Source organism: Canis lupus, chromosome 22 (assembly GCF_048164855.1).
Source record: "Canis lupus baileyi chromosome 22, mCanLup2.hap1, whole genome shotgun sequence".
NCBI lineage: Eukaryota > Metazoa > Chordata > Mammalia > Carnivora > Canidae > Canis > Canis lupus.
This window is the reverse complement of record NC_132859.1, coordinates 26,390,673-26,417,700: the sequence shown is the minus strand read 5'-3', so window position 1 is coordinate 26,417,700 and position 27,028 is coordinate 26,390,673. Positions and strand designations below refer to the sequence as shown.

Below are 27,028 nucleotides of genomic sequence, written 5' to 3'. Positions count from 1 at the left end.
TTAGGGTGGGTGCACTTCATTGGTGTGGTGCAGGTCGCGGGCAGTTCTACTTGCAAGAAATTCTGGGAAAGCAGTCTCTCCCCAAAATGTGAAGGATTCTCAAATCCACCAATGCAAATTGTTTATTGCAAATGTTCTCTTTGTCAGTGCTTCCCGAACTTTCATGTGTTTGTGAGCCATCTGGAGATGTTGGAATGCAGCTTTTAATTCAGTAAATCTAAGGTGAGGCCTGAGATTCCACAGCATGCATGTGATGTAAAGCTGCCAGTCTGAGGACACTTTGAGTAGCAAAACTCTAGAGCAAAATTTTTCAAATTTAGTTGCATATTGGAGTAACTTGAAAAACACTTCTAAAAAAATTAATGTATATATTTTAAAGATTTTATTTATTTATTCATGAGAGACAGAGAGAGAGAGAGAGAGGCAGACATTGGCAGAGGGAGAAGCAGGCTCCATCCCACGACTCCAGGATCATGCCCTGAGCCAAAGGCAGATGCTTAACCACTGAGCCACCCAGGCATGCCTAAAAATCTAATATTGATTGGATCTTGCCCTCAGCTGATTTAAATTGGTCTAGGGTAAGGCCTGGGAATACAAACTTTTAAGTCTTCAGATGATTACAATGTACTCAGATTGCATCTTGCACTTCAGGCTTCAATTTCTTGTCAGTTTTCCAGATTATCTCTTTTCTCCAAATTCCCATGTTTCCACTTTTCCAGCCTTGCATGGTTTCCCCTTCAAATTCAATTACTCTCACTTATTATGCAAAACAATTTGACACTCTACCCCTTAGGTCCTTGAACCTAATTTTGCATATCCAAAGATTTAAAGTTTTCCTAGTCCAGCCCTTTTCAAAGGTATATAATTTTGTTGCTATGGAAGAGTGTGATGTGAAGTGATCTGTGGACAGTGTTTTTAAGTTTTAATACTTATATGCCTATATTTTAATGTGAATTGCTGAAAAAAGTAACACAGTAAATGTTATTTCATAAATACTACTGCTTAGGACAAGGAGTCATTTTTGTAAAATTAGGTAAATAATATAAAGATTCGAAGCAGATACAAAAATCTTGAAAATGGTTTGTAAATGAATGAAGTTTGAAAGTGCTTATCCTAATTATAAGCCTTCTATTAAAAATCCCAGGCTTTAGGGACACCTGGGTGGCTCAGCGGTTGAGTGTCTGCCTTCGGCTCAGGGTGTGATCCTAGAGTTCTGGGATCGAGTCCCACATTGGGATCCCTGCATGGAGCCTGCTTCTTCCTCTGCCTATGTCTCTGCCTTTCTCTGTGTCTTCTATGAACAAATAAATAAAATCTTAAAAAAAAAAAAAATCCCAGGCTTTAGGAATACAAAAGAACTGGCAGGGGAGTTAATAGCAGCCTTTCTTTCTTTCCCTTCTCTTCCAATCTCTGGAGGATAAGGAAGCAATATAGATTTATTTCTGAATTTATGAATTATGCTACCAGTCTTAATACATTGAAATGGCTACTGATTTCAATAATGGCTATTGATTTCAATAATGGCTACAGATCTTAAATAATAACATTTCTTCTCCTATTAAGTGAAGATTTCATAAAGCTTCAAGGAAATACCACTAACATTTGAAAAAGTCATAATTTAAGACAAAAATAACTATAAGAATTGAAAATAGGTTAAATCCTTTAACCATTTAATCTTTGACAATGGGTGAAATTTTTTAGGATTGTGGAAAGCCAATCCACAAATCCACAAAGCCAAAAAACTCCTAAACAGAAGAAATTTTTCAAACTGCCCTAGTGACATCATTGTGAACTTTTTAGAACACCAAAACAAAATAGATCTTAACCAGGACTGTATTAACAGATTTCTCAGTAGCAACAGAAACTAGAAGATAATAGAATATGTTCAATATTCTGAGGAAAAAAAGACAACTGTAAACTTAGAATTATATATGCAGTAGAATTATCTTCAATGATCAAGAGCAAAATAAAAGCATGTGGGGGGGGGGTAGGAAATCTGGGCACTTGCCACATCACACTCCCATTAAAGTAAACTCTGTAAATTTCCTTTAGGCACAACGAAAATAATCCAGAAAGACTATTTGAAATATGTAAAGAAATGGTAAGCAAAATATTTTTACAAATGTTGTTGGTCTAAAAAATATGTCTAATTTATGGAACGGAAAGAGGATAAAATTAAGTAATGAATAATAACAATATTTTATAAATTTGGAGGGTTAGAGTTTAAAACATCCCAAGAGGGGCGCCTGGGTGGCCCAGTCTGTTAAGTGTCTGCCTTTGGTTGAGGTCATGATCTCAGGTTCCTGGGATTAAGCCCCCTCTTGGTCTCTCTGCTCAGCCAGGAGTCTGCTTCTCCCTCTCTCTCTGTCCCTTCCTGCCCCCCACTCCCGCCCTGGCTTGTACTGCTTGTTCTCATTCTGTCTCTCTCAAATAAATAAGTACAATCTAAAAAAAATCAAAAAGAACCAAAAAACAAAAATCCTAAAAGCTTTAAATTATTTGAGGTGAGTAAACACATTTACTAGTTTTAGACTTTAAGTTTACATGTTAAAATAGTAAAATAGCCTTAAAATATAGAGTGTATTGCTCTGAATAAGTAAACAGTTTTTTAATCTTTTTCGTTGTGAGTGTATCTTGCAGAGTCCGTTCTTAGGAGCATCCTGTTGAGCCTTTTATGAAAACATCCCTCCAGGTTGGTTTTATGTTTGTTTCTGCAAGGCAATCCAGATCCTTTATCTGAGATCTTTTGGGGGAGGAGGAAGGGATTGGGGAATCAATTTCTAGGTTTTGAGACTTGAGATTTTAACAACATGTACGTGTTAAAAATTAAACTCTAAACTGTTATGAGATGCAGGCAATAGGGTTTCAAAATTTCACTGGAGTTAAGTTTTTTTCTTTTCATTCAGAAATGAAACAAGCTTCCTCATCTACTGGGTGTTTTGTATTTCCCCTAATCTACCCTTTTCCTGAGGATGTCTTTCAGGGACAATGGTTTTCTGTAATATACTCAGTTCCAACTCCCACCTGGAGACACTTCAAACCCTTATTTCCTGCCTGTATACTTCCTTGTCTCAAGTTACAGACTAACAACCTCTTGCCCACACTTGGGATGACCACCTATCCTGGTTTGCCGGGGACCTGGTTCTCTGGGGATTGGGGTTTTTTTTCCGTGCTAAAACCAGGAAAGTCCAGGGCAAACTAGTTGATTGGTCATCTTACACCCCAGCCCCTCATATCTAGGGCTAGAGAAGAATCACTTTAGGAATACTCTGGTTTTCAGTTTAATTTCTGGCATCTTGCGATTTCCCTTCATTTCTTAGGGGTTTAGCTGAATATTAAAAATAAGGTTAGTATTTTATCCAGTAATACTAGGTGTTGGTAGTGATAAAGCTTTCAGATTAAGGAAGTCCACCACTGTTCCAGCTCAAAAAGTAACATTTAAATGCTTTTCATCAATACAAAAGTGAAGTTTGAGGATTAAAGTCATAGCCGGTTACCCTCCGTGAGGAAAGAACGCTGGAGGGGTTCCCAAAGTTGTGTGATTTGCTCCACCAACTGCCCTACAGCTCACCCTTGCTCTAGGCCTTGTTTCTTAGACCTTGAGAATGTTCTAGAATTCTCTAAGCAGGCCTCGTTTCCTCCGCTAAGGCCTAGAAAATAAACGCTCGCCCTCACAATCTGAACTCCCTGAGGGAAGAAATGTTTGCCTATTTTCTTGAATCCTGTATCTACCGTACCTGGCTGTTGTCTGTCAATTACCACCGACATGTTTCTTGAACCAGTGAATGCCCTGAACACTAATTTGGTCGGCCCCATCCGAGGTTTCTTCCAATCCAACCCCATCTACCTCAAACTTGACAGAAAGTCTCCCAAGTGTGTGGATTTTGGGGGGTCTCCTTCCCCGTTGCCTACAGACTTGGTTCTATTTTCTATTTCCGCAGGCATTTAATTGATCTTGGAGGCGATGGGAGGGGATAATCGTGATCGGGCTAATCCTATGTGTTCGGGGCGCCATTTTGAAGCTAGAGCCTAGACACATTAAGTTCTTCGTTTAACTTTAACATATATTTAAGGATGCATACTCATTTCAAGGGCGCCCCAAAGGCATTTCGGGGTGATGCCTACGTCGGGGTGTGTGTGTGAGTGTGAGTGTGGCCTTGTCAGTCTGTCCACCCCAGGGCCATACCTCCCGGGCTGCGGAGCGCCGGCCCGCGCGCACCCCCTGCATCCCCCCCCCCCGCTCGGGGAGCGGGCGTCCCCCCAACCCCCCCGCAGGGGGCGGGGGGCTGCCACCCATTGGCTGAGGCGTCTACCACGAGCCCCGGTACCCTGCGCAGGAGCCACCTCCCGGAGCCCCGCGGGCCACGCCTCAGTTCGCCGGCACCCCTCAGCCTCGCCGCTCCGCTGCAGGGCTCCTCCGCCTCGCCGCTCGCCTTTGCCTCCCCTCAGTCCTCGGACGTCTCTCGCTGGGCCCAGCCGAAGCCGGGCAGCGGCACGAGCACAGCCAGCAGCAGCCCCACGGGTGGTGCCGGAAGCGCGGCCTCCACTCCCCCTCGAGCCCCATCGGCGGGAACTGCTAGCTGCCGCCATCATGGTGAGTTGAGGAGGAGGCCTGAGGGGCCCAGGCGGGGGCCCGTCTCCCCGGGGGGCGGAGACGCGGCTTTTGTGGCGCGGCGCAGGGGTCGGGGGCTGAAAGTGGGGCCACCCCGCTTCCCTGTTCCGGGGTGCACGGCAGACGAGGCCTGAGAGAAGGGCGAGGCGGCCAGGAGCGGGGGAGGAGGGGCGGGATGCCCGCGGGTGGGGGGCGCGGCCCTCAGGACCTGCTGCCCCTCCGCCGGCGGCCACGTGCAGGGCCGCGGCCTTCACACCGCCCCGCCTGCCTCCCGCCGCCACCGACTGGGTGGCGGGGCAGCCCGCGGGGGGCCGCCGGGACTCGGGGGAGAACCGCGCGCCCGCCCCGCCCCCACCCCCGCCCCCACCCCCAGGCCTCCCTTCCCTTCCCGCGCTCACCCTGTGGAGAGGAGGCAGCGCGTGTCCCGCGTCATGGCGTCGGGCCGGCGCGGGCTCTGCGGAACTCGGCGGCTGCCTTGGAGGGCGAGTTGCCTCCGCTGGTGGTTCCTTCCCGGCCCTCGGACGTGGGGCGGCGGGCGTCGGGCGTCGGGCCGGGACTGGAGCGCTTCGGCGGCGGCCGCTCGCGCCTGACGTGGCGTCGGGGGCTCCCTCGGGCGGCGGCCTCGGGCGGACGGGCCAGGCCGCCCGACGCCGTGGTGGCCGCGCGCTCGCGCTCCGAGCCGCCCGCGCTGCTGCCTCGTCCTGGGTGGGGGAGCACCTTCCCCTCTAGACGAACGAGGGATTTAAACAAGACGCGCAGACCGTAGTATTTCCTCTCCGAGGTGTACGTTTCTGTGAGTTTGGGTAAATGCAGAGTTGGTTGACCGCGGGATTCAGCTCTGACCACTTTCTGACCCAACCTTTCGTCACAGATGTTTTTAAACACTGTGGATTTGTAGTATCATTAGGATTCTTCAATTTCAGAACTAAAGGGAGGAAATTTAGTTTATATTACTACATATAAATACTAAAAATATAATTATGCGTAATATTCTCTAATACTTATTTGCGTTGTCATTATCCTTGTTACTGATTAATCACCGAGTTACTATGAAAAATCCTAATATTTTTTTCTCTCCATTTTTAGAGGAAAAGAGGGGGAAATGCGAATAGCTTTTTTCCCCCCCTGATTATAACAGCGTATTAACTCATTTTTATTTTATTTTAACTCAGTTTCATTTTAAGAAACCTGGTCCGTCCCAGCACCTTTAACCACTGTTCAACAAGTGTTTTTGCATGTAGAGAGGTGAACTTTATTTTATAAAACTTGTGCCATGCCACATAATAGTATTTTATTATATTCCCTGTGTCTTTCACCTAATAAATATGGTGAACCTTATTTCAAATATAAATTAAGTTATATGACTTCAAATACATAGTGTTAAGACTCTGTCATTACTTATTTTATCAAATTCTCTTATAATGAGTACCTTTTCTGCATAAAACAATACTGTATTAAGTATATTTGTCCAAATGTTTTGACATGCTAATTCATTAATCACTGAAATTAATTGCCAGCAATGGAAACAGCTAAACTGGGTGGGTGTGGAGAGTTATGCCCATTTTATAACAATTTTAAATTGTAGTATATCTTTCCAAGTTAGTCTTAATGGAACCAGGTTACCAGTATGTTTTCCCACTGTATGTAGAGTGACCTCTTCTCCACATTCTTTCGATAATTTTTAAAGTTGCCAATCTAATAGCTGGAAAATACGTTTTGATGTGCTTTTTTTTTTTTTTTTTTATCTTTAATGAAGTTGAAGTTGTTAGCTTTCAAAAAAATTTTTAATAGATTTTTAATGCACCTTTCTATTTAGATGTTTATCTTTTTAAAGGATTTATAAAAACTATTAATTCCTCATTTATAGTGGTAAAAAAGAATTGCCTTTATTCCCTAATTTCAGTGGAAATGGCTGTTTCATTTTAAGCCTGATGTTAGCTTAAGATTACTTCAACAAAGAAGATTCTTCCATTTTACTTAGGTTTAAGTGAATGCTGCTTAAGTGAATTGTATTTAAAAAATACATTGCTGTATTTTTAAAATTAAGTGAATGCTGTATTTTTTAAAATGCTTTTTCATTAAGGTGAATTACAGTTATAGATTTACTAAGAATGAACCATCCTTGAGTTTTCAGTATAAACTGTTAATTATATGTTTTTAAAATCCTGCTGGAATTTTACATCTCTGTGTTAGGGACAGAGGTGAACCATTAGCTTTTGATTAGGTTTTATTATTTAGGTGTTGGTTTTGTAAAATGGAATATTTTTCAATTATGGTGTCTGAATTCTTGTATTTTATTTTTTATTTTATTTAATTTTTTTTAATTTAATTTAATTTTTTATTTTATTGTATTTTATTTTAGTGATCTCTACACCTAGCCTAGGTCTCAAACTCACAACCCGGAGATTAAGAATGTCTGCCACTGAGCTAGCCAAGCACCCCTGAATTTTCTTTCTCCTATGCTCTTTCTTCTGTCTGCCCTTGATTCTGTGTTGGTGTCCTCCATACACACCCCCTACACCTGCACCAGTTACTTTACAGTTTGAAAAAACTCCTAGTGAAACTGAGCTAAAAATCAAATATTCTTTCCTTTCCTAAGATTTTTAAAAATTGACTTTTTTTCTAGAAAGCTGGCCATTTCATCGAGATTTCCGTATTTATTTCTAGAGACTTTTTATACATCACATTCTCCTATAATATGTGGTCATACACCTTTTTAAAAAGACAAACGTAGATTTTTGCTTTCTTGTCCTTTTTCTTGCTTAGCATTGTTTATTGTGTGGATTTTTTCCCCCTAAGAGTCCACTCTTGGATTTACTTATGAGGTTTTATTCTGATTTTCATTTCCTAGTTCACTTTAGCATCTTTGTCTTTTTTTTTTTTTTAAGGTTTTATTTATTCATGAGAGATAAACAGAGAGAGGCAGAGACACAGGCAGAGGGAGAAGCAGGATCCCTGCAAGGAGCCCAATACGAGACTTGATCCTGGAGCCCCAGGATCATGCCCTAAGCCAGAGGCAGATGCTCAACCCAGGTGTCCCAGCCTTTTTATTAGCTACTTCTGTGGATAGAACTCTGATGCCTACAAATTATAGACTTTTTTGTAGTCAGTTCTAGATCTTAGATTACTTGCATGTAGATACAATAGTTGAATGAAGTGATGTTAAAGAGCTGACGTCCCAAGAACTTTAGTGATATTTTTTCCAGCTTTTTGTTTATTTTTGTTATTATTAAAGTATAACAGGGAATACATTACTGTAAATAGTAGTGATAAGATTGTGTATATAATGGCCTCCATGTTCTCCCCTACTTAAGATCTTAGCATTACTCATCTCAGAACCCACCAACTCATTTTGAAGGTATATACAAAAAATAATTACTTCTTATATTTAATTTACGTGAAACTTTCTGTATAGATGGTTAAGATTAATACTTGAACATCAACTTTTTTACTTTAGTCTATGCATTTATTTATGGAGTATTTTTAGCAATAGTTTAAAAGTATTAAAGGTTGTTTTTTGGTTACAGATGTTGTATATATAAATTATAACTGCATGTAAGTATACACTAGAAGCTTAATTCCTGATCAGTCTTGTTAAAATGGAGTACTTTGCTTACTTTGTTAGCTTTGAGTGCCACCTGCTGGTTGAGGACTAAGACAGGATAGTGCCTTAAGATATTAAGACACTCGTAAAATGATTTGATGAATATTGTATTTAATATCTCAATTAACCAAGCAGTAAATATCAAAATCCCAAACCAAAACAAACTTCCTATAATATATAATGGCCTTTACCCTCCCTCAATTATTGCTTAGTCTCAAGTATCCATTTTATTTCTGTAAATAGAATATGAGAATTAGAACTTCGCTTTTTGATTCTGGATACTATTACAGGTTTCTCAACTGTGACTCTGTTGATATTTTGGGACACGTAATTTCTTGTTGTGGGAAGCTGCTTTTGCATTAAAGGATTTTTACCATATCCTTGGCCTCTACCCAGATACAAGGAGTACCCCTTAGGTGTGACAACCAGAAATGTTCCTGGACCACAAAATCTCCCTGGGTTGAGAAATAATACATTATAATAACGTCTTATAATCTGGCACAGTTTTCTTTTATTTTTTTTTTCTGGCACAGTTTTCTGGCCTGATGTTACACTTCTGAATTAAAGTATATTCTTCCATTGTTCACAGACAGATAATACTAAATAGCTTGTCAAAAAGAAAGCTTTCCAAAGTTCATCCACAAATGAAGGGGAAATTGAGAAAGAGAAAAAAAGTCTATAAGAATTTCAGAACCACTGTTTTGTTCTATTTGTTTTGAACTTTTGAAAGAGCTAACTAGAAAGGATTGGTAAGTTTTATAGTGAAGAGAAATCTAGTCAAGTTTCAATAGTTCAAGATGCCTGGCTTATGTAATAATAGATTCATGTAGAAACACTAAAATTAGAAAACTAAGAAAAAAAGATAAATCTTCAGAAAGATATTTTTATACTACTTTGTTGTCATGAAATATTACTATGCTATAGTTACAGAAAAGAATCAGGAAGTACGGTTACTCTTAAACAATGCAGGGATTAGGGACAGTGACTCACCCTCCCTCCACAGACATTCAAAAGTTGGCATATAACTTTTGACTTCCCCCAAAAGTTAACTGCTAGTAGCTCACTGTTGACCAGAAACCTTACTGGTAACATAAAACCATTGATAAACACAATTTGTATGTTATATGGATTATATACTGTATTCTTATAATAAAGTAAACTACAGGGAAAAAATGTGATTAAGAAAATCCTAAAGAAGGGAAAAATGCATTTACAGTACTGTATTGTAGTTTTAAAAATATATCTGTTAATAAGAGGACCTGGGCAGTTCAGATCCTTGTTTTCAAGGGTCAGTTGTATGTACACAAATTAATAAGAGAAAAAACAAAACACATTTGGTGATTGACAGTTTTGATTTCATCTCGAATTAGTATAACAGTTTGTAGAATTTTAAATTAACCAGTAACTTCTAGCATCTAACAAAATAAGAATTCTATCTACCTTAGTATTGTTACTAATTTCTATAAAAATTACCGTGCTCGCTTTTTAAAAAGTAGGTATCAATTGGTTTCTTTCGTCTTTGTTTTTCTGTATAAGAGGAAATGTAATGGGTTTCTCTCTCTTGCAACGGTTCATATTTCCCTCTTAGAACCAATAAACCCTTCATAAATGAATTCCAAATAAGTGGATGTGCCATAAACTAGTTCCTTGAAGTTCCAAATGAAATTAGTTGTTAATAATAAAATAGCTACAAAATAAATAAGCAAACAGTAGAACCAGGGAAGAAACTTTTTAATCTATTGAAAATAAATTCAAATAACAGGACACTAACTTATATTTGCATTCCACATTATACTTTACAAAATGAATTCACAGATGTTATCTAACTTTTTTCTCAAAGCAATATTCCCAGATATAAACAGCTGCCAAGTAAGTGGCTTATAATCTAGTGAGGGACATGAACCTAGATCTGACTAAATAAATTTTTGTTTCACTATGCTATACTACTTTTCCAACATATATATGTTACCAGTAAATTTTGCTTCAGAAAAGTTTACATTAATCTTAGAATGGAAGGACTTAAGATAGAGTTCTGAACCAGAATCCAGAAAAATAATGAGTTTCACATGTGAGTCTCTTTATCTGAAAATAAAGATAGTACCATTTATTTCTATCAGCCCACTGTGAAAATTAGAATTATCAGTTGGATTGATCTGGTATTACTGAAGAAGGAAAATGTTATTTCAAAAGATACTTTGAACATCCTAGAGGAAAGGATTATAAGCCTTTTTTAGCAGGACCTATGGTATGTGAGCAAATAATGTTTTCATGACCATTTCCAAAGTAAATGCATACTAACACATGGAGTATTTAATTATAAAATCCATGTTAATTTTGGTGACTAGAAAGAGGAGGCAAAGCAAATTGGTTTAAAGCTTTGATGTGTGTTTTTGATGCAAATTTTTTTAAAGTTCATTTATCTTTTTCAAAGATTTCCTATGATTTTTAATAAGGTATTCAGTGAAGTGAAAATTTGCTTACTGGAATATAACAGGATGACTTTAATAACAATTTTTACAAATCTGAACTTTCCGGTTCACAAACTCAGTATAAAGTCAGTATTCTACTTTAAGATATGATGATGAGCAACACTGGGTTTAAGAAGGTACTGTAACCTTTTGTTAAAATTTCGTGCTGATCTATTCTAATTATTTTATTTGTGGGTGGGGGGGTGAGAAGGGGCAGAGGGAGAGAAAAATCTTAAGCAGACTCCACAACCAGCATAGAGCTGACATGGGGCTCAAGCTCATGACCCCTGTGGTTATGACCTTAACTGACTGAACCACCCAGATATCCCTGGTCTGATTATTTTTAATCCTAAACCTGAACTAATCTGTACTGCTGGCCAATTTACTATTAAAGTAATTTTGTACTTTAAATACAAAGTTTATATTTTACATCATGTGTGGTTTTTACATGAGTATCTAGTGATGATAACTACTTTCCAAATTACAGTCTGCTGCAAATCCCGAGACTCCAAACTCAACCATCTCCAGAGAGGCCAGCACTCAGTCCTCATCAGCTACAACCAGCCAAGGCTATGTTTTACCAGAAGGCAAAATCATGCCAAACACCGTTTTTGTTGGCGGAATTGATGTTAGGGTATTGTATTTCTATTTCATTTATTTAAAAAAATATTTAGTAAATTATGGGATTTGGGCTCTGTTGTAAACATAAGGTTTTTTTGGTGCTTCATGTAGATTTGGAATTGGTTTTCAACCTATAGAGACCACAAGTATCTTTGACAAAGATCTACAGGTGGTTTGGGGATACTTAGGGGAGATATTTCCTCATCTTCAAATCTTTAGAGTGTAATTGAAAATTTTGAATGCTGAATTTTTACGCTTGAAGTCAAATTCTTCCCTGTAGATGGATGAAACCGAAATTAGAAGTTTCTTTGCTAGATATGGTTCAGTAAAAGAAGTGAAGATAATCACGGATCGAACTGGTGTGTCCAAAGGGTGAGTAAAACATGTTTGGTATGAATGAAGTATTAAAAACATCTGAGCTCTAGTATCTTTATAGAGTAACATAAAAAAAGAATTCAAAATTTGTTTTCTTATATTTGTATAAATTTGTTGCTTTGTTCCTTTCTTTCGTATATAGGATAACAGTTGGCTATCAGCTCTTCTATTTAGTCATTTTCATAGTGTTTGTATATAAACATTTCCCATTTTCGTTTATTTTACTTAAGTGGATTAATCAGTTTTATCAAAGTTGTTTTCTTCATGTATTACACAGCATCTTAAATTTTAACCATCTTAGGTAATAAATTCAGGTTCATAGATATGAATTTTCTATTAACAAATGATGTCCCACACTATTTTAATCCTCACACATTCTGACATAGATTGGGGAAGAAAATAAAAAGCAGTAAAATTTATAGAGGATCGATCGTGTACATCTAACAAATCTTTACCTCAGTATATTCTTCATTCTTTATCATTATCACTTCTGTCAATTATTTCATGGAATACTAGAAAAGTTTTATACTGTTACAGTGGTGATTTTTATACATTATCTGTCTTTCTAGCTATGGATTTGTTTCATTTTATAATGATGTGGATGTGCAGAAGATAGTAGAAGTAAGTAATCTTATGGCAAAGTCTCTCAGTTTAAGGATGCAATGTTTAGTGTTGTTTGAGTCCTGAATATATATAGCCTTGTATAAAATATAGAAATAAACTTCTTGTTTGAAATCCAAACCTAGAGTAATCTTGTAACTTGTCAGACGTGTTTATTTCTAATTGGACATCTGGCTTCATGACCTAGAGACAGGAAAGGTTTCAGACAGTGTAAAGGTTTTTGATCAAATTCCAAGACTCCTTTCAGTACGTGAGTGGTGAGGTTAAGGTAGCTTCGTGCTGATAAATTTTGATTTAGTATGTGCTTATTATTGATCCTCTCTGATGGTAGAAGTTTTAGAAGATTGGAATGTTTACCAAAGTCTTGGAAGTGAAGACTTTGAAAGTGAATTTAATTTTATTTTATTGCTTTATTTTCAGTCACAGATAAATTTCCATGGTAAAAAGCTGAAACTGGGACCTGCAATCAGGAAACAAAATTTATGTGAGTAAAGAGAAGAATGGTTTTTGTTGACATGTGTAGCTTTTCAAAAACTAAAAGTGGGCATTGTTTTTGTTTTATTCTTTAAAAAAGGTGCTTATCATGTGCAGCCTCGTCCTTTGGTTTTTAATCCTCCTCCTCCACCACAGTTTCAGAGTGTCTGGAGTAATCCAAACACAGAAACTTACATGCAGCCTCCAACCATGATGAATCCTATAACTCAGTATGTTCAGGTAAGAATTTTTTTTTAATTAGTAATGGAGACTTTATTGATATGGACACCTTAAAAATGAGCCAGTCTCACTTTTTACTCTCTGTGACATAAATTGTAGAATTTCTGTAATAGTGATAATACTGTCTCTTTTTCAATACTTTGAGTGATGGTCAAGGAAATTTATTACTTTTGTTAGAAATTTGTTGTTCTTAGTGTTTTTTCTTACATCAGACTAAAATCTGCTTATATATAGTTTGTAAACCTTTATCTTAGAACTGACCTCTGTGGCCACAAAGAACATAATCCTCCATTTTCCCCTCCATTGATAACTCATAAAATATCTGAAGATGGCTTTTTTTTTCATGTATTTGCCTGGTTTATTCTTCTCTCAGTTTGGCAATTCTAGTTACTACTTACTTGCTGTGATTTTCAGATACCTTCTCACACAGATTCCTGACTTCTGGATGTATTCTTGTTCTAGAATGGATAGGTTTCTTTTTTTAAATTTTTTTAAATTTTTATTTATTTATGATAGTCACAGAGAGAGAGAGAGGCAGAGACACAGGCAGAGGGAGAAACAGGCTCCATGCACCGGGAGCCCGATGTGGGATTTGATCCCGGGTCTCCAGGATCGCGCCCTGGGCCAAAAGGCAGGCGCCAAACTGCTGCGCCACCCAGGGATCCCTAGAATGGATAGGTTTCTGATGATTGAACTGTATTTGTACATTCTGTGAGTTTCTGGCATATAATTTGATTAGTCCTGGTTTCTTTAATGTTTGAAGTGGGATTTGGAATACTTAAAATCTCCTATTGATAAATAACATTGATTTTCTTTTTCATTTTACTTCAATTTAAAAGACATTTGCAGGAAAAGAGAAATAGTGAAGTCGTTCTGTAGTGTCTCTCATTTGTTTACATTTTTTCCATCTACCTGAAATGTAGGATATATCTTTTATTATTTTTCTTGCTCTAAACATGGTTAGAAGAAAATCTCTATTTGTTCCTAACATTTACTGTGAGGTATTACTTACTTGGGTCTATTCGTATGTGGTATTAATAGATGATTTCAGTCAGTAAGTATTTATTGAAAGATGAATATTGATTCTTTTTTTTTTCTTTTTACAATTTCAGGGTTATGTACAACCCTTACCTTGTAGAAATGAAATACAGAAAGAGCCATAAAGTGTGTAGGAGGACTGTACATTGACTACACATTATCCCAAAGGAATACAAAACTGCTTAAAAATATTTTAACAAAAAGCAGATGTGTTAATAAGAGTTTAACATGGAAATCTATCCTAATGGAGCTTTATCACCAGTGTAAGAAATAAGCTTCCTACTGGGGATAAATATACAAGTAAGATAAATACAGATGGGCAAAGTCAGTCACTTCCCTTATTTTCTCTCTTCCTTTTCCTCACCCAAAAGACTGACATTTGAAAGAGAATTTTTCTGTATGAAGCCAATCACTCCAATAGAATTCTGAATTTGTATATAGAAAAATAAGAGTTCTTTATTTTCATACTTTGGTTGTATTGGGAATAATACTTCTGTATAGTTTTCAAGAATTTTCCTTGTTAATGCATTCTTTCTATAAACTTTTTTCTCAGGCATATCCTCCTTATCCAAGTTCACCTGTTCAGGTCATCACTGGATATCAGCTGCCTGTTTATAATTATCAGGTAACTTAATAGGGAACAAAATGATTTACTTTGGAATACTATCTGAGTCCTTTATTTATATAAATTTATTTTATTGTCATTTAAACTAGTTGAGTATGTGCAAAATAAAGTTAGAATTAGTTAGGAATTAGAACCTTTAATTAGAAAAAAAAAACCTTTATTTAGGAAAAAAGGGAATTTTTTTAAGATTATATTTATTTATTTATTCATGAGAGAGACCAAGAGAGGTAGAGACCTAGGCAGAGGGAGAAGCAGGCTCAGTGCAGGAAGCCCGATGTGGGACTCGATCCTGGGACTCGGGGATCAGGCCCTGAGCTGAAGGCTCATCCGTTGAGCCACCCAGGCATCCCATGGGAATGATCTTTTGAAAGGAATATACTTAGCACAAAGTTTTCTCTTGTACTGTCTTCTAGGATTTGGTGTCCTCTTCTATATTTCAACATACATTCTTCCATTTTTGCTGTCAAATAGCTGAAATGTCCAGATTGACTTTTCAAAGTTTTTCTAGTAGGCTAGATCAAAATAAAATGATTTCTCAGTTCTTAGAGCACTGAATTCCAATTATATTTGGTAGTGTTTATTCCAGCTGAATACTAGAAGGTGCAGTTCTCTCAGTTTCTACCATAGATATGACTGTATCTATGACCCATAACCATTATCTTTGGTGATAAATTCAGAGAACTATTTAAGCCAACATGGAAAATTCAGAAGAAAGTTAGAGTTTGTATGTGAAAGTAACAAACCTTCAGGTATTAGAAACCTAAAGTACTTCTTTCTTTCATTGTTTCTTCTACTGTAAGTTCAAGGATTCAACTTGACAAATCTTTCACATTTCTGAAAACATGTAGGAATGGTTAACTAATTGTTACTTCCTCTCTCTCTCTCCTTTTTTTTTGTTTGTTTTAAGATGCCACCACAGTGGCCTGCTGGGGAACAAAGGAGTTATGTTATACCCCCGGTAAGGTGAATTAGCCAAACATATACTTCCTTTTATTTATCTTTTATTTTTTTAGAGAGGGGGAGAGAGCAAATGAAGGGGAGAGGCAGAGGGAGAAAGAAACTTAAGGAGGCTCCATGCCCAGTGCGGAGCCAGATGTGGGGCTTAATCTCACAATCCCAAGATCATGACCCGAGCCAAAATCAAGAGTTGGACACTTAATGGACTGAGACACCCCTTCCTTTTTCTTATTTTAAAATGTTTTCTTATTTTTAACTGTTAAAATGTTTCATGGCCTTTTGCCATCACATGTATGCCTAGAAATATTTTTTAATTTCCCTTTCACATTATGTGTTATGTTTTATTAATTTCTTGTCAACCCAAGTATATTCTTCCATGCAAGATACTGTGCTTTTTGTTTCTCAGGTTGTTCTTATATGCTTAAGCCAATGGCTGCTCTGCATACAACAGGTGCTAAATTATATATAATCCAAGAAAGGTAGTATTAATACCTATGCTAATTCTAATTCAGTGAATTTGGAATTAGTATTCAATCTGTCTCTATTTTTCTACCCATAAAAAAAATCTGTTGAAGACAAGCGAATGTTTTGTTAATACTGGTATATATTACATGAGAAATAAAACAAGAGGCTGTTATCTCTATAAAACACTTAAGCCTTTGCTACTTTTTATCAGCATTGGACCTTTGAATGATATGAGTTAAAATCCTTAGGCACTGGGAAATTCTCATTCTATTACTACATGTTGGAGTTTCTTTTTCTTAGAGCCCTTCTAATCAGATTTTGTTGAAGTTTAGAAGACTTTTCAAAATAAAAGACTGCCTTAGTGAATTTCACCTATTCAGTTTAGTTTCTGAAACAATGTAAATTGAACTTCAACACAACCCACCTTTAAATCCTCAGTATAAGCTCACTTATTTTGAAGAATATGTTGTTTAGAAATGTATCTAATGTACATCTGTTTGATTATACTTCTATCATAATGTAGGCTTATACCGCTGTTAATTACCACTGTAATGAAGTTGATCCAGGATCTGAAGTTCTGCAAAGTGAATGTTCAGTTCATGAAGCTACTCCGTCCTCAGGAAATGGCCCACAAAAGGCAAACATCTAATTTTGTTTATCTTTATATTCTCACAGTTATTTTTTAAGTATTAACAAGTATTAACAATTTGAGACACAAGCTTCTTTTTTCAAATTTAAATATGGAAGCCAAAATTTACAGAGCTTAAGTAACTGACTAATAATTTGGCAGTTTTTGTAAAAATCGATGAAATTTCAGGCACCCCCAAGCTTTCACTGTTTATATATAGTTTCTGATTCAGTCGTCCTTTTCTCTTATATTTGCATTGTTTTTTAAACCATACTTTAATAACTTTAATAACCAAGCATAACTTGGAATGCAGTAGACAGGTGGGTTTCTTCAAGAATTCTCTCTTCAAAAGAGAGATTAGTATGAATTATATTTACCTTTTTTTTTTTTTAACCAATTTAAACATTTACTTAGCTAAGTAATAGTATCCAATTGTTTGTGGCATTCTCTCCATAACATTCATTATATATGATAGCATTTCTCAAGAGTGGTGGAGTCTGGATTGATAATTGAAATACTGAAATAGGTGGAGTTGCTTCTTTTTTAATATTAGAACGAATTCCTGACAGTGCTCTCTTCAGTGCTCCTGTTTTCCTTGAATGAGTGGGAATGTGGAAGTAGGTGATGTGGTGGGAATGTGCATAACAACCTTGAAGGTTTCCCATTGGATTGTGTGAACTTTGTCCATGTGTTTCTCAGTGGAAAAAAATGAGAACTGCTGAACTATAGAGTAAAAAAGATTCCTTGATCTGAGTGATGATTAGAATAGTTACAATGACCAGTTCCTGGATATTTTTTCTTGGAATGTTGAAGTTCATTGTTGCTTATCTAATAGGAAAAATTAAAGAGCCTTAAGCAAATATCTGAGGGTTTTTACTAAATTGAGCTTTATAATCAATACTTAGGATTCTGAAATATTTTAAAAATTTCATGAAAGGTACATATTAAGTGACATGTAATTACATGAAAATGTAATGTATTGTGAATTACACTCATAGTACCTTATGGATTACATTAAGGATTCTTTAGGGAAAAGTACATGTATTCTATTTTCTTTAAAAAGCTTGTTACAGGGCAGCCTGGGTGGCTCAGCGATTTAACGCCAACTTCAGCCCAGGGTGTGATCCTGGAGACGGGGGATCGAGTCCCATGTTGGGCTCCCTGCATGGAGCCTGCTTCTCCCTCTGCCTGTGTCTCTGTCTCTGTCTCTCTGTCTCTCTCTCTCTCTGTCTCTCATGAATAAATAAATAAAATCTTTAAAAAAAAAAAACTTGTTATAAAAAATAAAAAGCTTGTTACAGTGAGTAAAAGCTATAATCTTTAGATTACTGAGAAAACTTCCCTTTTTTTCAGAAATCTGTGGACAGAAGCATACAGACTGTGGTATCTTGTCTATTTAATCCAGAGAACAGACTGAGAAACTCTCTTGTTACTCAAGATGACTACTTTAAGGTATGAAAAAAAAATAGTATACAGAATAAAAGGCATATTTGTCAGCTATGAAGCATATTTTTTTTCTGTGGTATACACATACATTTTGAGATTATATAGAACATTTAATTGAGCATTAATTGAACATTTTGGCATTTGACTGTAAGTCAAAAAACCTTTGTGAGTGAGTTTTACCTGGCCATGTATTTTATGCTGCTCAAACCTTGATACAGCTTGTCCTTAGGGAAGAAACCTTTAGCAGAAGCTTATAATTGAAAAGGTTTGTGTAAAAGAAGAGAGTTGGAAGAGAATATTGGCTTGACAAATGGAAAAAGAGGAAATTTTAGGTTCACAAGGCAGAGAACATACCTTGGATACCACAGGTTCAGTTTCATACAACTGCAATAGGGTGAATATGCAATAAAGTAAGTCAAATGAAATTTTTTCCCAGTACATATAAAAGTTATGTTTACATTGTACTGTAGTCTATGAAGTATGCAATAATAGCATTCTATATAAAAAATACAGTACGCCTACCTTTAATTAAAATATATTTTATTAAAAAAACAAAAAAACAAAAAAATATATTTTATTGCTAAAAATTGTCATCTGAGCTTTCTCAGAATCACTGACCACAGATTACCATAGCAAATAGAATAACTAATAATAAAGTACAAAATATTAAGAGAATTACCAAAATGTAACACGGAGCAATTGCTGGAAAAATGGTGCCAGTAGACTTTCAATGCAAAGCTACAAACCTTTAATTTGTAAAAAATGCCTTATCTATGATATGCAGTAAAATGGGTGACGCCTGTGCATGGATATTAAAGAGAAGAAAAGAAATCAATCATCCAGATGACATACTTGAACAATGTAGGGGGAAAAGATGTAAAGTGAAGCAGTGAAAAGAACTGAGTAGAAAATGAAAGTTGATTCAGAATTGGTGAGATGTGGGTGTTTGAATTTAAGAAAGTTCTGGTTTCTGATCCTGGTTCTGTCACATTGGACAAATTACTTAAGTCTTACAAAGGCTCTAGTTTTTACAAGTCTAAAATGAGACATAGGACTAAAGGTTCTTTAGATCTCTTTAATTCTGAGTCTGTGATTATGGAAAGGAACTAACTGTCACTCTAATGGGGACAAGAATATTGTGGTTATTAGTAAAGGGAAATTTGTTTTATAATAAGTTTATTAAGATGAACCACAAACCATGCAATAAACCTATTTAAAACACGAACATAATCCACGAACCATGCAATAAACCTATTTAAAACAAAACAATTCCATTTTTATAGTTATTCAGAGTTGTGCAGTCATGACCACAATTTTGGAATATTTTCATCAGCCCTTCAGCCATTAAGTGGTCACTTTTTATTTCTTCCCAACTCCTCTACCTCTAGAGAACCACTAACTGCTTCTTTTAGAAAGATTTTCCTATTCTGGACATATCATATAAATAGAATAATACAATATGTGGACTTTTTTGACTGGCCTCTTTCACTTAGCATAATGTTTTTAAGATTCACCTATGTTACAGTGTGTGTAAATACTTTATTTTTATTTATGGACATACCACCCTTTGTTTATTCATCACTTGATAGACAATTTGGGTTGTTTCCACTTTCTGACTCTGATGAGTAATGCTGTGAAAGTTCATGAATAAGTTATTCTGTGGACTTAACGGTTTTATTTCTCTTGGGTATATACCTGGGAATGGAATTAATGAGTAATAATAACTATGTTGAACCTTTTGAGAAATGGCTAGAATTTTTCCAAAATGACTATACCATTTTATATTCAAAGGGGAGTTTTTTAACCATGGCTTTGTGTCTTAAAACAGGGAAAGGAGAATAGCTTTTTTCTATCATTGGATGGACATAGGATGAAACTTACAGTCCTTTTAAAAGGGTATACTAAGGAATTCCTATAATACAGAAGAGTAGAGCCATAGCAGGATTAAGTTCAACAGAAAGTAAAACATATTTCTTTAACGTTGACATTTGTTCTTTTATTGTCTCATTATATACAGACAGTATAATTTAAAAGGAAAGAACTAGGATTGTATGACAGCCTACCTTGCCCAAAGTACTGAAGGTTAAATAGTACTTAAATGATTTGTTTGCAAAGCAGAAAGTAGTCTTTAAACTTGAGTTTTCACCTGATACTAGGCAAAAGCTACACTTTGAACCTTCAGTTTTCCGTCCCTCTGGGCTAGGAGTCACAAGTTGGTAGTTTGAGGTTGTCTGGTATATACACCTATTTTGATTAGCTAAATGTTACTGTTATTTTAATCAAATTTGAATGCATTGAGGAGGGCATACACTGTTTCTCTGTTGTCCTTACAATTTTTTACATCCTACCTGACTTGTGAAGATACTTGAGTTTGTGACCACTTTTCTGAGCTTTAACCGAAATAGGATATTATCCTATTGACAGATTGCATAATTTCCAAAAGCCACTATTCTTTATATGACAACTGAATTTTAAGTCTCTAGGAAAAGGGCCCAGTTAAGCTCTTAGAGAAAAGAAAATACCATCGATGTTATTGGTTCACTCCACTCCATTTGTTTTTTAAGGCCTTACTTCATAATATCTGCACACATTTGCAGGCAACATAAAGTGAAAGGAAAATTTTACATGTATTTTTTATTTATATCCTCATTTCCTAAAGAATGATAGATCTTCATCACAAGTTAAGGATATGCCTTTAAATATGCCCAAGCTTTTATTTTTTAACCTAAAAACATAGCATTTCAGTTTGAAGTGACATGCTGTATTCAAGCTATGATTTCTACCAGATGCACTTGTTAGTAAAAACAGTACTTTTAAAAATTATGTTTTCCACCAGCTGTCTCTGGGGCATCACTGCCAGATCATTAATTAAGAATCTTCATAAAATGATACTGACTCCAAGTCCTCTGTTTCTGAGTTTACTGAGATTTCTTTTTAAATTAAATTGTTGAATAAAACTAGTCATTGATACATTTGTTATCTTAAAAGTTCAGGAAAGACTTCTCAGAAAGGATCACTTTTATTTATAGTTTTAAAAACCCAAAATAAATGCTTTAAGTATTTTGCAACTATCATAGTGATAATCAGAATTTTCAGTGAAGTAAAAAGGACTGTTTCTGTTTTTTCTAGGATAAAAGAGTGCATCACTTTAGAAGAAGTCGGGCAGTGCTTAAATCTGTGTGATCCACTTTGCTAACTTTCTAGTCTCATGGGAAGTTGCTCGTTTTGAATATTAAGAAGAGACTGAAAGTTTTCACTATTACAGAAATTTAATTCTGAATTTTGACCAATCACACTCAGACTTTCTTATAGAAGTTGTATTAGATTGCCTAGTTTTACTTTACATTGAAACTGTTCTTCATTAGATGTTTATTTAGAAACTGGTTCTGTATTCAATATATAGTTGAAAGTAAAAAATAATTGAGACTGAAAAGAATAACATTTATCTGTAAGGATTTTTTTTTATTGAAATTGACATTTTAAGAGTTTAAAAGCAATTGCTGATTTTCAGGAAATTATTTTAGAAAACCTATTTTGAAAGGTCAGAATTTTGATATTTTGAATTCAAGCATTTCACTTCTCTGACAAGTACCTGTGAACAGTACGCTATTTACAGTATTCTTTACATTTATGATTTGTCTCGAAATTTACCACAAAAGCAGAGTTTGTAAAACTGTATTTTTAATCAGTGGAACTCAATATATAGTTAGCCTTATTGAAGTCTTTCTTGTCTAAACCCAGTAAAAGATTCTAAACAAACAGTCCAATCAGTGGGTCTTATGTTTATTAGTTCAAAATACTTGTCTTTTTATCTAGAATCCAAACATAGATATCCTATTTGATTGGGATGATAATTAGGATAACTAAAATTCTGGGCCTAATTTTTTTAAAGAATCCAAAACAAACTAAACTTTACTAAGTACATAAGCTTCTCAGTGAGTTACCATTCTCCTTTTATCTTTTCTTTTCCCTTGAAATGCTAAACTCAATGGCTGTATCTTAAATTGTGCAAAATACTGGTATTAAAGAATGCTGAAACTTTTTTTATGTTGCTTAAAGGTTAATCAGAGTACCTGAAAGGAATTGTTTTTATAAAAACATTAAAATATTAGTTATTTGTTAAAGAGCAAATATATTTTATTTTTGCTTGTTAGCCTATTTCCTGTTTTAAAGTAAAATATGTTTAGAAGAGTCAAAGTAGTTGTGTTTCAAAACCACTAAAGTTGTGTGTATCTGAAGAGCATAACTAGAGCACAGTTAACAATCATTTCTAGATTAGATAGTCTCCTTGTTAAATTGTGACAGATAACTAGAGCCTCTTTGCTGTCCCTCCAGTCTTGATTTTTTCAGTTGGTGGCACCATTCTTCTAGAGATTTGCTCCTAGAACAGGTGATACAGAGAAGAGAAGTAGCAACATGAACAGTTTGAGGGCTAAGCCTTGGAAAGGTGACAATGGGATAAAACCTTCTAAGGGAAACACTTGTATCAGCATCATTTGACCTGCCATTGAAATGAGTTTAAAGTGGCTTCTTAGCCTTTCTTTTCATTGGTCCCTTCACTAAAACATGGAGACTCCATTTAGCCCTAAAATAAGGCAACTACCATGGGCCATATCATCAGTCCCCATAGTTGTTTTATAATCCCCAATAATTTTCACTCTGAATCTGAAGAGAAGAATCTTTTAGCTTAAGGATCCCCAAGAAGACTTTCTCATGCCTCAGAATTTGAAAATGCCCTGAAATTTGTCCTTTAAAAATTCTTCACACTTTTTATTGGGTGTGCTATAACATTCTTACGTGTATCATTCTGTGATTAAATTTCCAAGCTACTCTAAATGGTACCTAAATTTGAAAGAGCCAATTCTAATTATCCTAGTATGACCTTCAGAAAAGTAAGAGAATAAACTTTATTTTTCTGCTTTTTTGTTGGACTTGAAGTATTTAAAACAAATAAGAGACAAAAGTCCTGAACCTTTCAAAATGGAAAATTAATTTTAAACTTATAAGAATGTTATTATTACCTATTGTTGATACTGTCTTTGCATAAATGAATAAATAGAAATAAAGAATTTTTTTTTCCCAAAAACATTTTCAACCTATTTATTCTTGTCATTATCTAAAGAGATGGTGGGGAATTTGGTAGGTAGTCATGTGACAAGGTTTAGATCCTTGAAATTCAAAAGTGTAAATATTTTTGTGTATATTAATCTGGTGGAGTTCGTTTTTGAGAGCAGATATTGGTACATTGCACTTTATTGCTTTCTCATGAAATTAAGACCTAGGTTTTCCTGAGAAAATAATCCCTTTTAGGTTGAGTTGGAAATGTTAACAGTGGGTTCCAGTGCCATGCATTAACAGAGCAGTGCCTACTGGGAATGCTGTTGAGTCATATGTGACTAGTTTCATGGCCAAGGTCCCTCTCATTTTGGACTCTAAATATTTTGTATACTGCATACTTTGGACCTCATCTCTGTGACCCTCATTTGGGAGTATTGCAGTTGTCAGTGATAGAGCTTAAATTTTTCATATTGTATTTATTTCATATGACGGTGTATCCAAAAGATCATTACTCACTACCTCTTCCAGTTCAAGCTCCGGTATACCCAGTTGTATAAGCTGAGGCCAAAGAGAAGAAATTCTGCCCTTTGGACACTCTAATGTGATCTTTCATAACTGTCGCATGATTAGAAAGTGGATATTGATGTTGTTTCTCTAAGATAAAACAGAATGCCTTCTGAATCACCAAAGATTAAGTTTTGATGTTTATAACAATCTGGGACACTTGGGTGGCTCAGTGGTTGGGTGTCTGCCTTCGGCTCAGGGTGTGATCCTGGGGTCCCTGGATCGAGTCCCGCATTGGGCTCCTTGCATGGAGCTTGCTTCTTCCTCTGCCTGTGTCTCTGCCTCTCTCTCTCTTTGTGTCTCTCATGAATAAATAAAATCTTTAAAAAATAAAGTATAATAATCTGCTAAAGATTAGTATTCCTGAAATGTACATGTGTATACACATACACGTATACTGAACATTTTCCAGAATATTTGATCAGCCCTGACCAAGCTAAATAACTGTATAAAATTTTTAGACCCTAAAACTAGACCACATATATCTTTAAACAGTTGTTTTAAACCTGCTTGAGGGATGCCTGGGTGGTTCAGCAGTTGAGTGTCTGCCTTTGGCTCAGAGTGTGATTCCCGGGTCTGGAAATGGAGTCCTGCATTGGGCTCCCTGCGAGGAGCCTGCTTCTCCCTCTGGCTATGTCTCTGCCTCTCTCTGTCTCATGAATAAATTTCTAAAAATATTTTTAAAAACCTGCTTGATATTTTAAGCATATTTGCAAGTTGAGGATTTCCTCAAAATTCTCAATACAGAACCAAGTCTTTGGGATTGAAAAAGATTTCATACAGCACTTTTTATTTATTTATTTTTTGGTAAAAAGTTGCAAGTTATGACAATAAAGATTTGGTAAAGATACCAAAAAGATTGGTCACCTGGTAAGAAGTATATTGTGTGCTTTTTCCTCCTAAGAACATGTAACTTTTGTATTGTTTAAAATAACTATTTAATATTGATTAGCGTACTTGAACTGCAAGGAATTTGTTTGCTTTCAAAAATAAATACAGCAGTTCCTTGTAGTTCTAAAGCCCTCTATCCACTTCTCTAAAATTCTCTTGGTTGTCTTTAAAGGTAAATGCATAAAAATGGGCTGCCACATTGCTTAATCGTCTTGCCTGTTTTCATTACTGTCGTTTGAGGGTAATAAGGAGTAGCAGTGATAAGGCAGTGTGCCACTCTGCTTTCGCAAAGATGACAATAGAGAGGGTGGGGAACCATAAGGGGGAGAAAAGCGGCAATGTTTTCCATTGACCAAATCTTGCAAATAGGCCCAGCTGTTGAGTATGATCATTTGGTATCCCTGAAACACTTCTTCTAGATGAGGATTGCTCCTGTACATATTTGATAACTGTATAATCTAGCTCTTCCCGACATTACGTGTAATACGTCTCTCTGTGTGTAACTGAATCTTTCTGAGCAATTCCTCACCACCCATCATCAAAGACTCTGAGTTTTCCATCTGTAGATAGTACATTTGGTAGTAGAAAACAATAAACATAAGAAGTTCAAACTATAAACATGCGTTTTTGAATGCTCGTGCAAAATATTCAATCTGCGTAGCAAAGAAATGATAGGTAATTCTGCATTGCATTTAGAGTTAAAAACATCTGTCCAATATGGCTGTAGCTGTGGGCCAATCCCACGGAAATGCAAAAAATTGTCTCTTGATACAGAACTTGAAACAAGCACTGTACAATTAAGCTCTATGGTAGCTATATTTTATGTTTTTAACTGGTCTGAAACAGAAACTTTTCCACTTGAGTCTCTAGTATGGAGGCTTTGTATCTCATGTGTACCTCCATTAAGGCTGCGTGCCAGGAATATGCCTTTTCCTGCATAAAATTCCCAGATACCAGTTCATCAGGTCTTTAACAATAGAACAAATGCTTGCATAACTGGGATATTGGGGTCATGAAAGCTCTTTGTAAATTTGAAGCAATAGTAACATTTCATGCGGTTCAGAAAGTTGGAAGTTTTATAATCCTTAATCAGTTCTTTTTATAGAAAACAAGTTTAGCAGAAGTACATAAAGGTTCTAATCACGTCTATTGCCTTTCCCCAAAATAAAATGAATAGAAATATACACTGTTCTGGCTCAATCTTGGGTGAAACTATTTACTGTAGAAGAAAGTCAAGGTTGACAAGTCAACTGATGTGTCTGGTATGGCCAGATTAACTATTTACAGTGAAGTGATCCCCTCAGTCCTTGCAAACACTTGTTAAAAAATTTTAATATTACCAATCTACCATCATCCCCCCAGAATAAATTGCTGGACTAGTGGGAATGGAGAGAAATAATATAAAATGCAGAGGCCATGGTATCCCTGGGTGGCTCAGCAGTTTAGCTCCTGCCTTCAGCCTAGGGCATGATCCTGGAGTCCTGGGATTGAGTCCCACATCGGGCTCCCTACATGGAGCCTGCTTCTCCCTCTGCCTGTGTCTCTGCCTCTCTTTTTCTCGGTGTCTCTCATGAATAAATAAATAAAATCTTTAAAAGAAAAATGCAGAGACCATTTTCTCTTTGTTTTTGCCTAAGCTGATCCCCTACCTAGTGTTTAGTTGCTTCAGAGTATTTAAATAATACACCTGCTAAATGAAAAAATTTTACAATTTTTTTTCTAAACATAGTTTGGTTGCTGTTCATCATTCTGGGTGAAATATGTCTTTGACAAAATAAAAACCTGTACACTCAGCATCCAAGGTTGTATCTATAATTAGATCAACTATATTTGATGGAACAAGTTTCCTCAGTGATATAAGGAGTCAGAACATCAGAACCATCATCTGGAGGTACTTTTCAGAGATTCAGACTCCTAGACCTTAACCTAAGATGCTTTTACTCTGTAGACCTGGGTGGGCTCAGAAATCTGTATTTTTACCACGCTCCTCAGGAGATTCTGATCTCTGTGATACTCACTTTGAGGAATACAGAGGTCTCAGTATATCACCTCAGGCTACCCCTAACCTTTGGGATAGTTGGATTTGGAGATCAACTCTGTGAGGTCCATTTTGACTCCTTGATAAAGGATTTAGTTGGCTTAAATAATCTTTTCCTGACAAACCTGTGCTCAGGAATGCTAGTTGTCCACAGGCAAAGGAGATTGACAAATAGGCTGAAAAGTGAATTGGAGGAGGCCTGAAAGCCAAGACGTGGCTGAAAACGAATGGGAAGAAGGAGTGACGGCAGAAGAAAAGCTGGATTCTAAGGCCAAGGGCAGGCAAGCCAAAGCTATTGAACTA

At 36.3% G+C, this 27,028-nt stretch overlaps 1 protein-coding gene and 1 long non-coding RNA gene across 4 annotated transcripts in view; one reads left to right on the top strand and one right to left on the bottom strand.

Moving 5' to 3' along the window:
• The window catches only part of LOC140614076 (uncharacterized), a 90,980-nt gene extending 85,751 nt beyond the window's left edge, over positions 1–5,229 (bottom strand). The window contains exon 1 of one of the 2 annotated variants that reach the window (XR_012014966.1): positions 5,011–5,229. This is a non-coding gene — a long non-coding RNA (uncharacterized lncRNA). The remainder of the gene's footprint in view (positions 1–5,010) is intronic. The other variant, XR_012014965.1, reaches the window with a different exon arrangement.
• Positions 4,103–23,259, top strand: DAZL (deleted in azoospermia like). 2 transcript variants are annotated; one of them, XM_072792879.1, is made up of 11 exons: positions 4,103–4,594; positions 11,172–11,318; positions 11,586–11,677; positions 12,250–12,301; positions 12,722–12,785; positions 12,876–13,015; positions 14,607–14,678; positions 15,586–15,636; positions 16,624–16,737; positions 18,082–18,180; positions 21,304–23,259. In XM_072792879.1, exons 1-11 carry the CDS (start codon positions 4,118–4,120, stop codon positions 21,355–21,357), a joined length of 1,362 nt encoding a protein of 453 aa, XP_072648980.1. In that variant the 5' UTR covers positions 4,103–4,117; the 3' UTR covers positions 21,358–23,259. The 2 variants fall into 2 exon arrangements, with proteins under 2 accessions (XP_072648980.1, XP_072648981.1); XM_072792880.1 differs by lacking the exons at positions 15,586–15,636; positions 16,624–16,737.
• The last annotated feature ends 3,769 nt before the right edge of the window (positions 23,260–27,028 follow it).

Excerpts from the sequence above, each read along its gene's own strand:
- DAZL (XM_072792879.1), top strand. The coding sequence starts at position 4,118 with ATGCCTACGTCGGGGTGTGTGTGTGAGTGTGAGTGTGGCCTTGTCAGT. Across the intron at positions 11,319-11,585 it reads TTGGCGGAATTGATGTTAGG|ATGGATGAAACCGAAATTAG; the intron begins GTATTGTATTTC and ends TCTTCCCTGTAG. Across the intron at positions 16,738-18,081 it reads CAGGAAATGGCCCACAAAAG|AAATCTGTGGACAGAAGCAT; the intron begins GCAAACATCTAA and ends CCTTTTTTTCAG.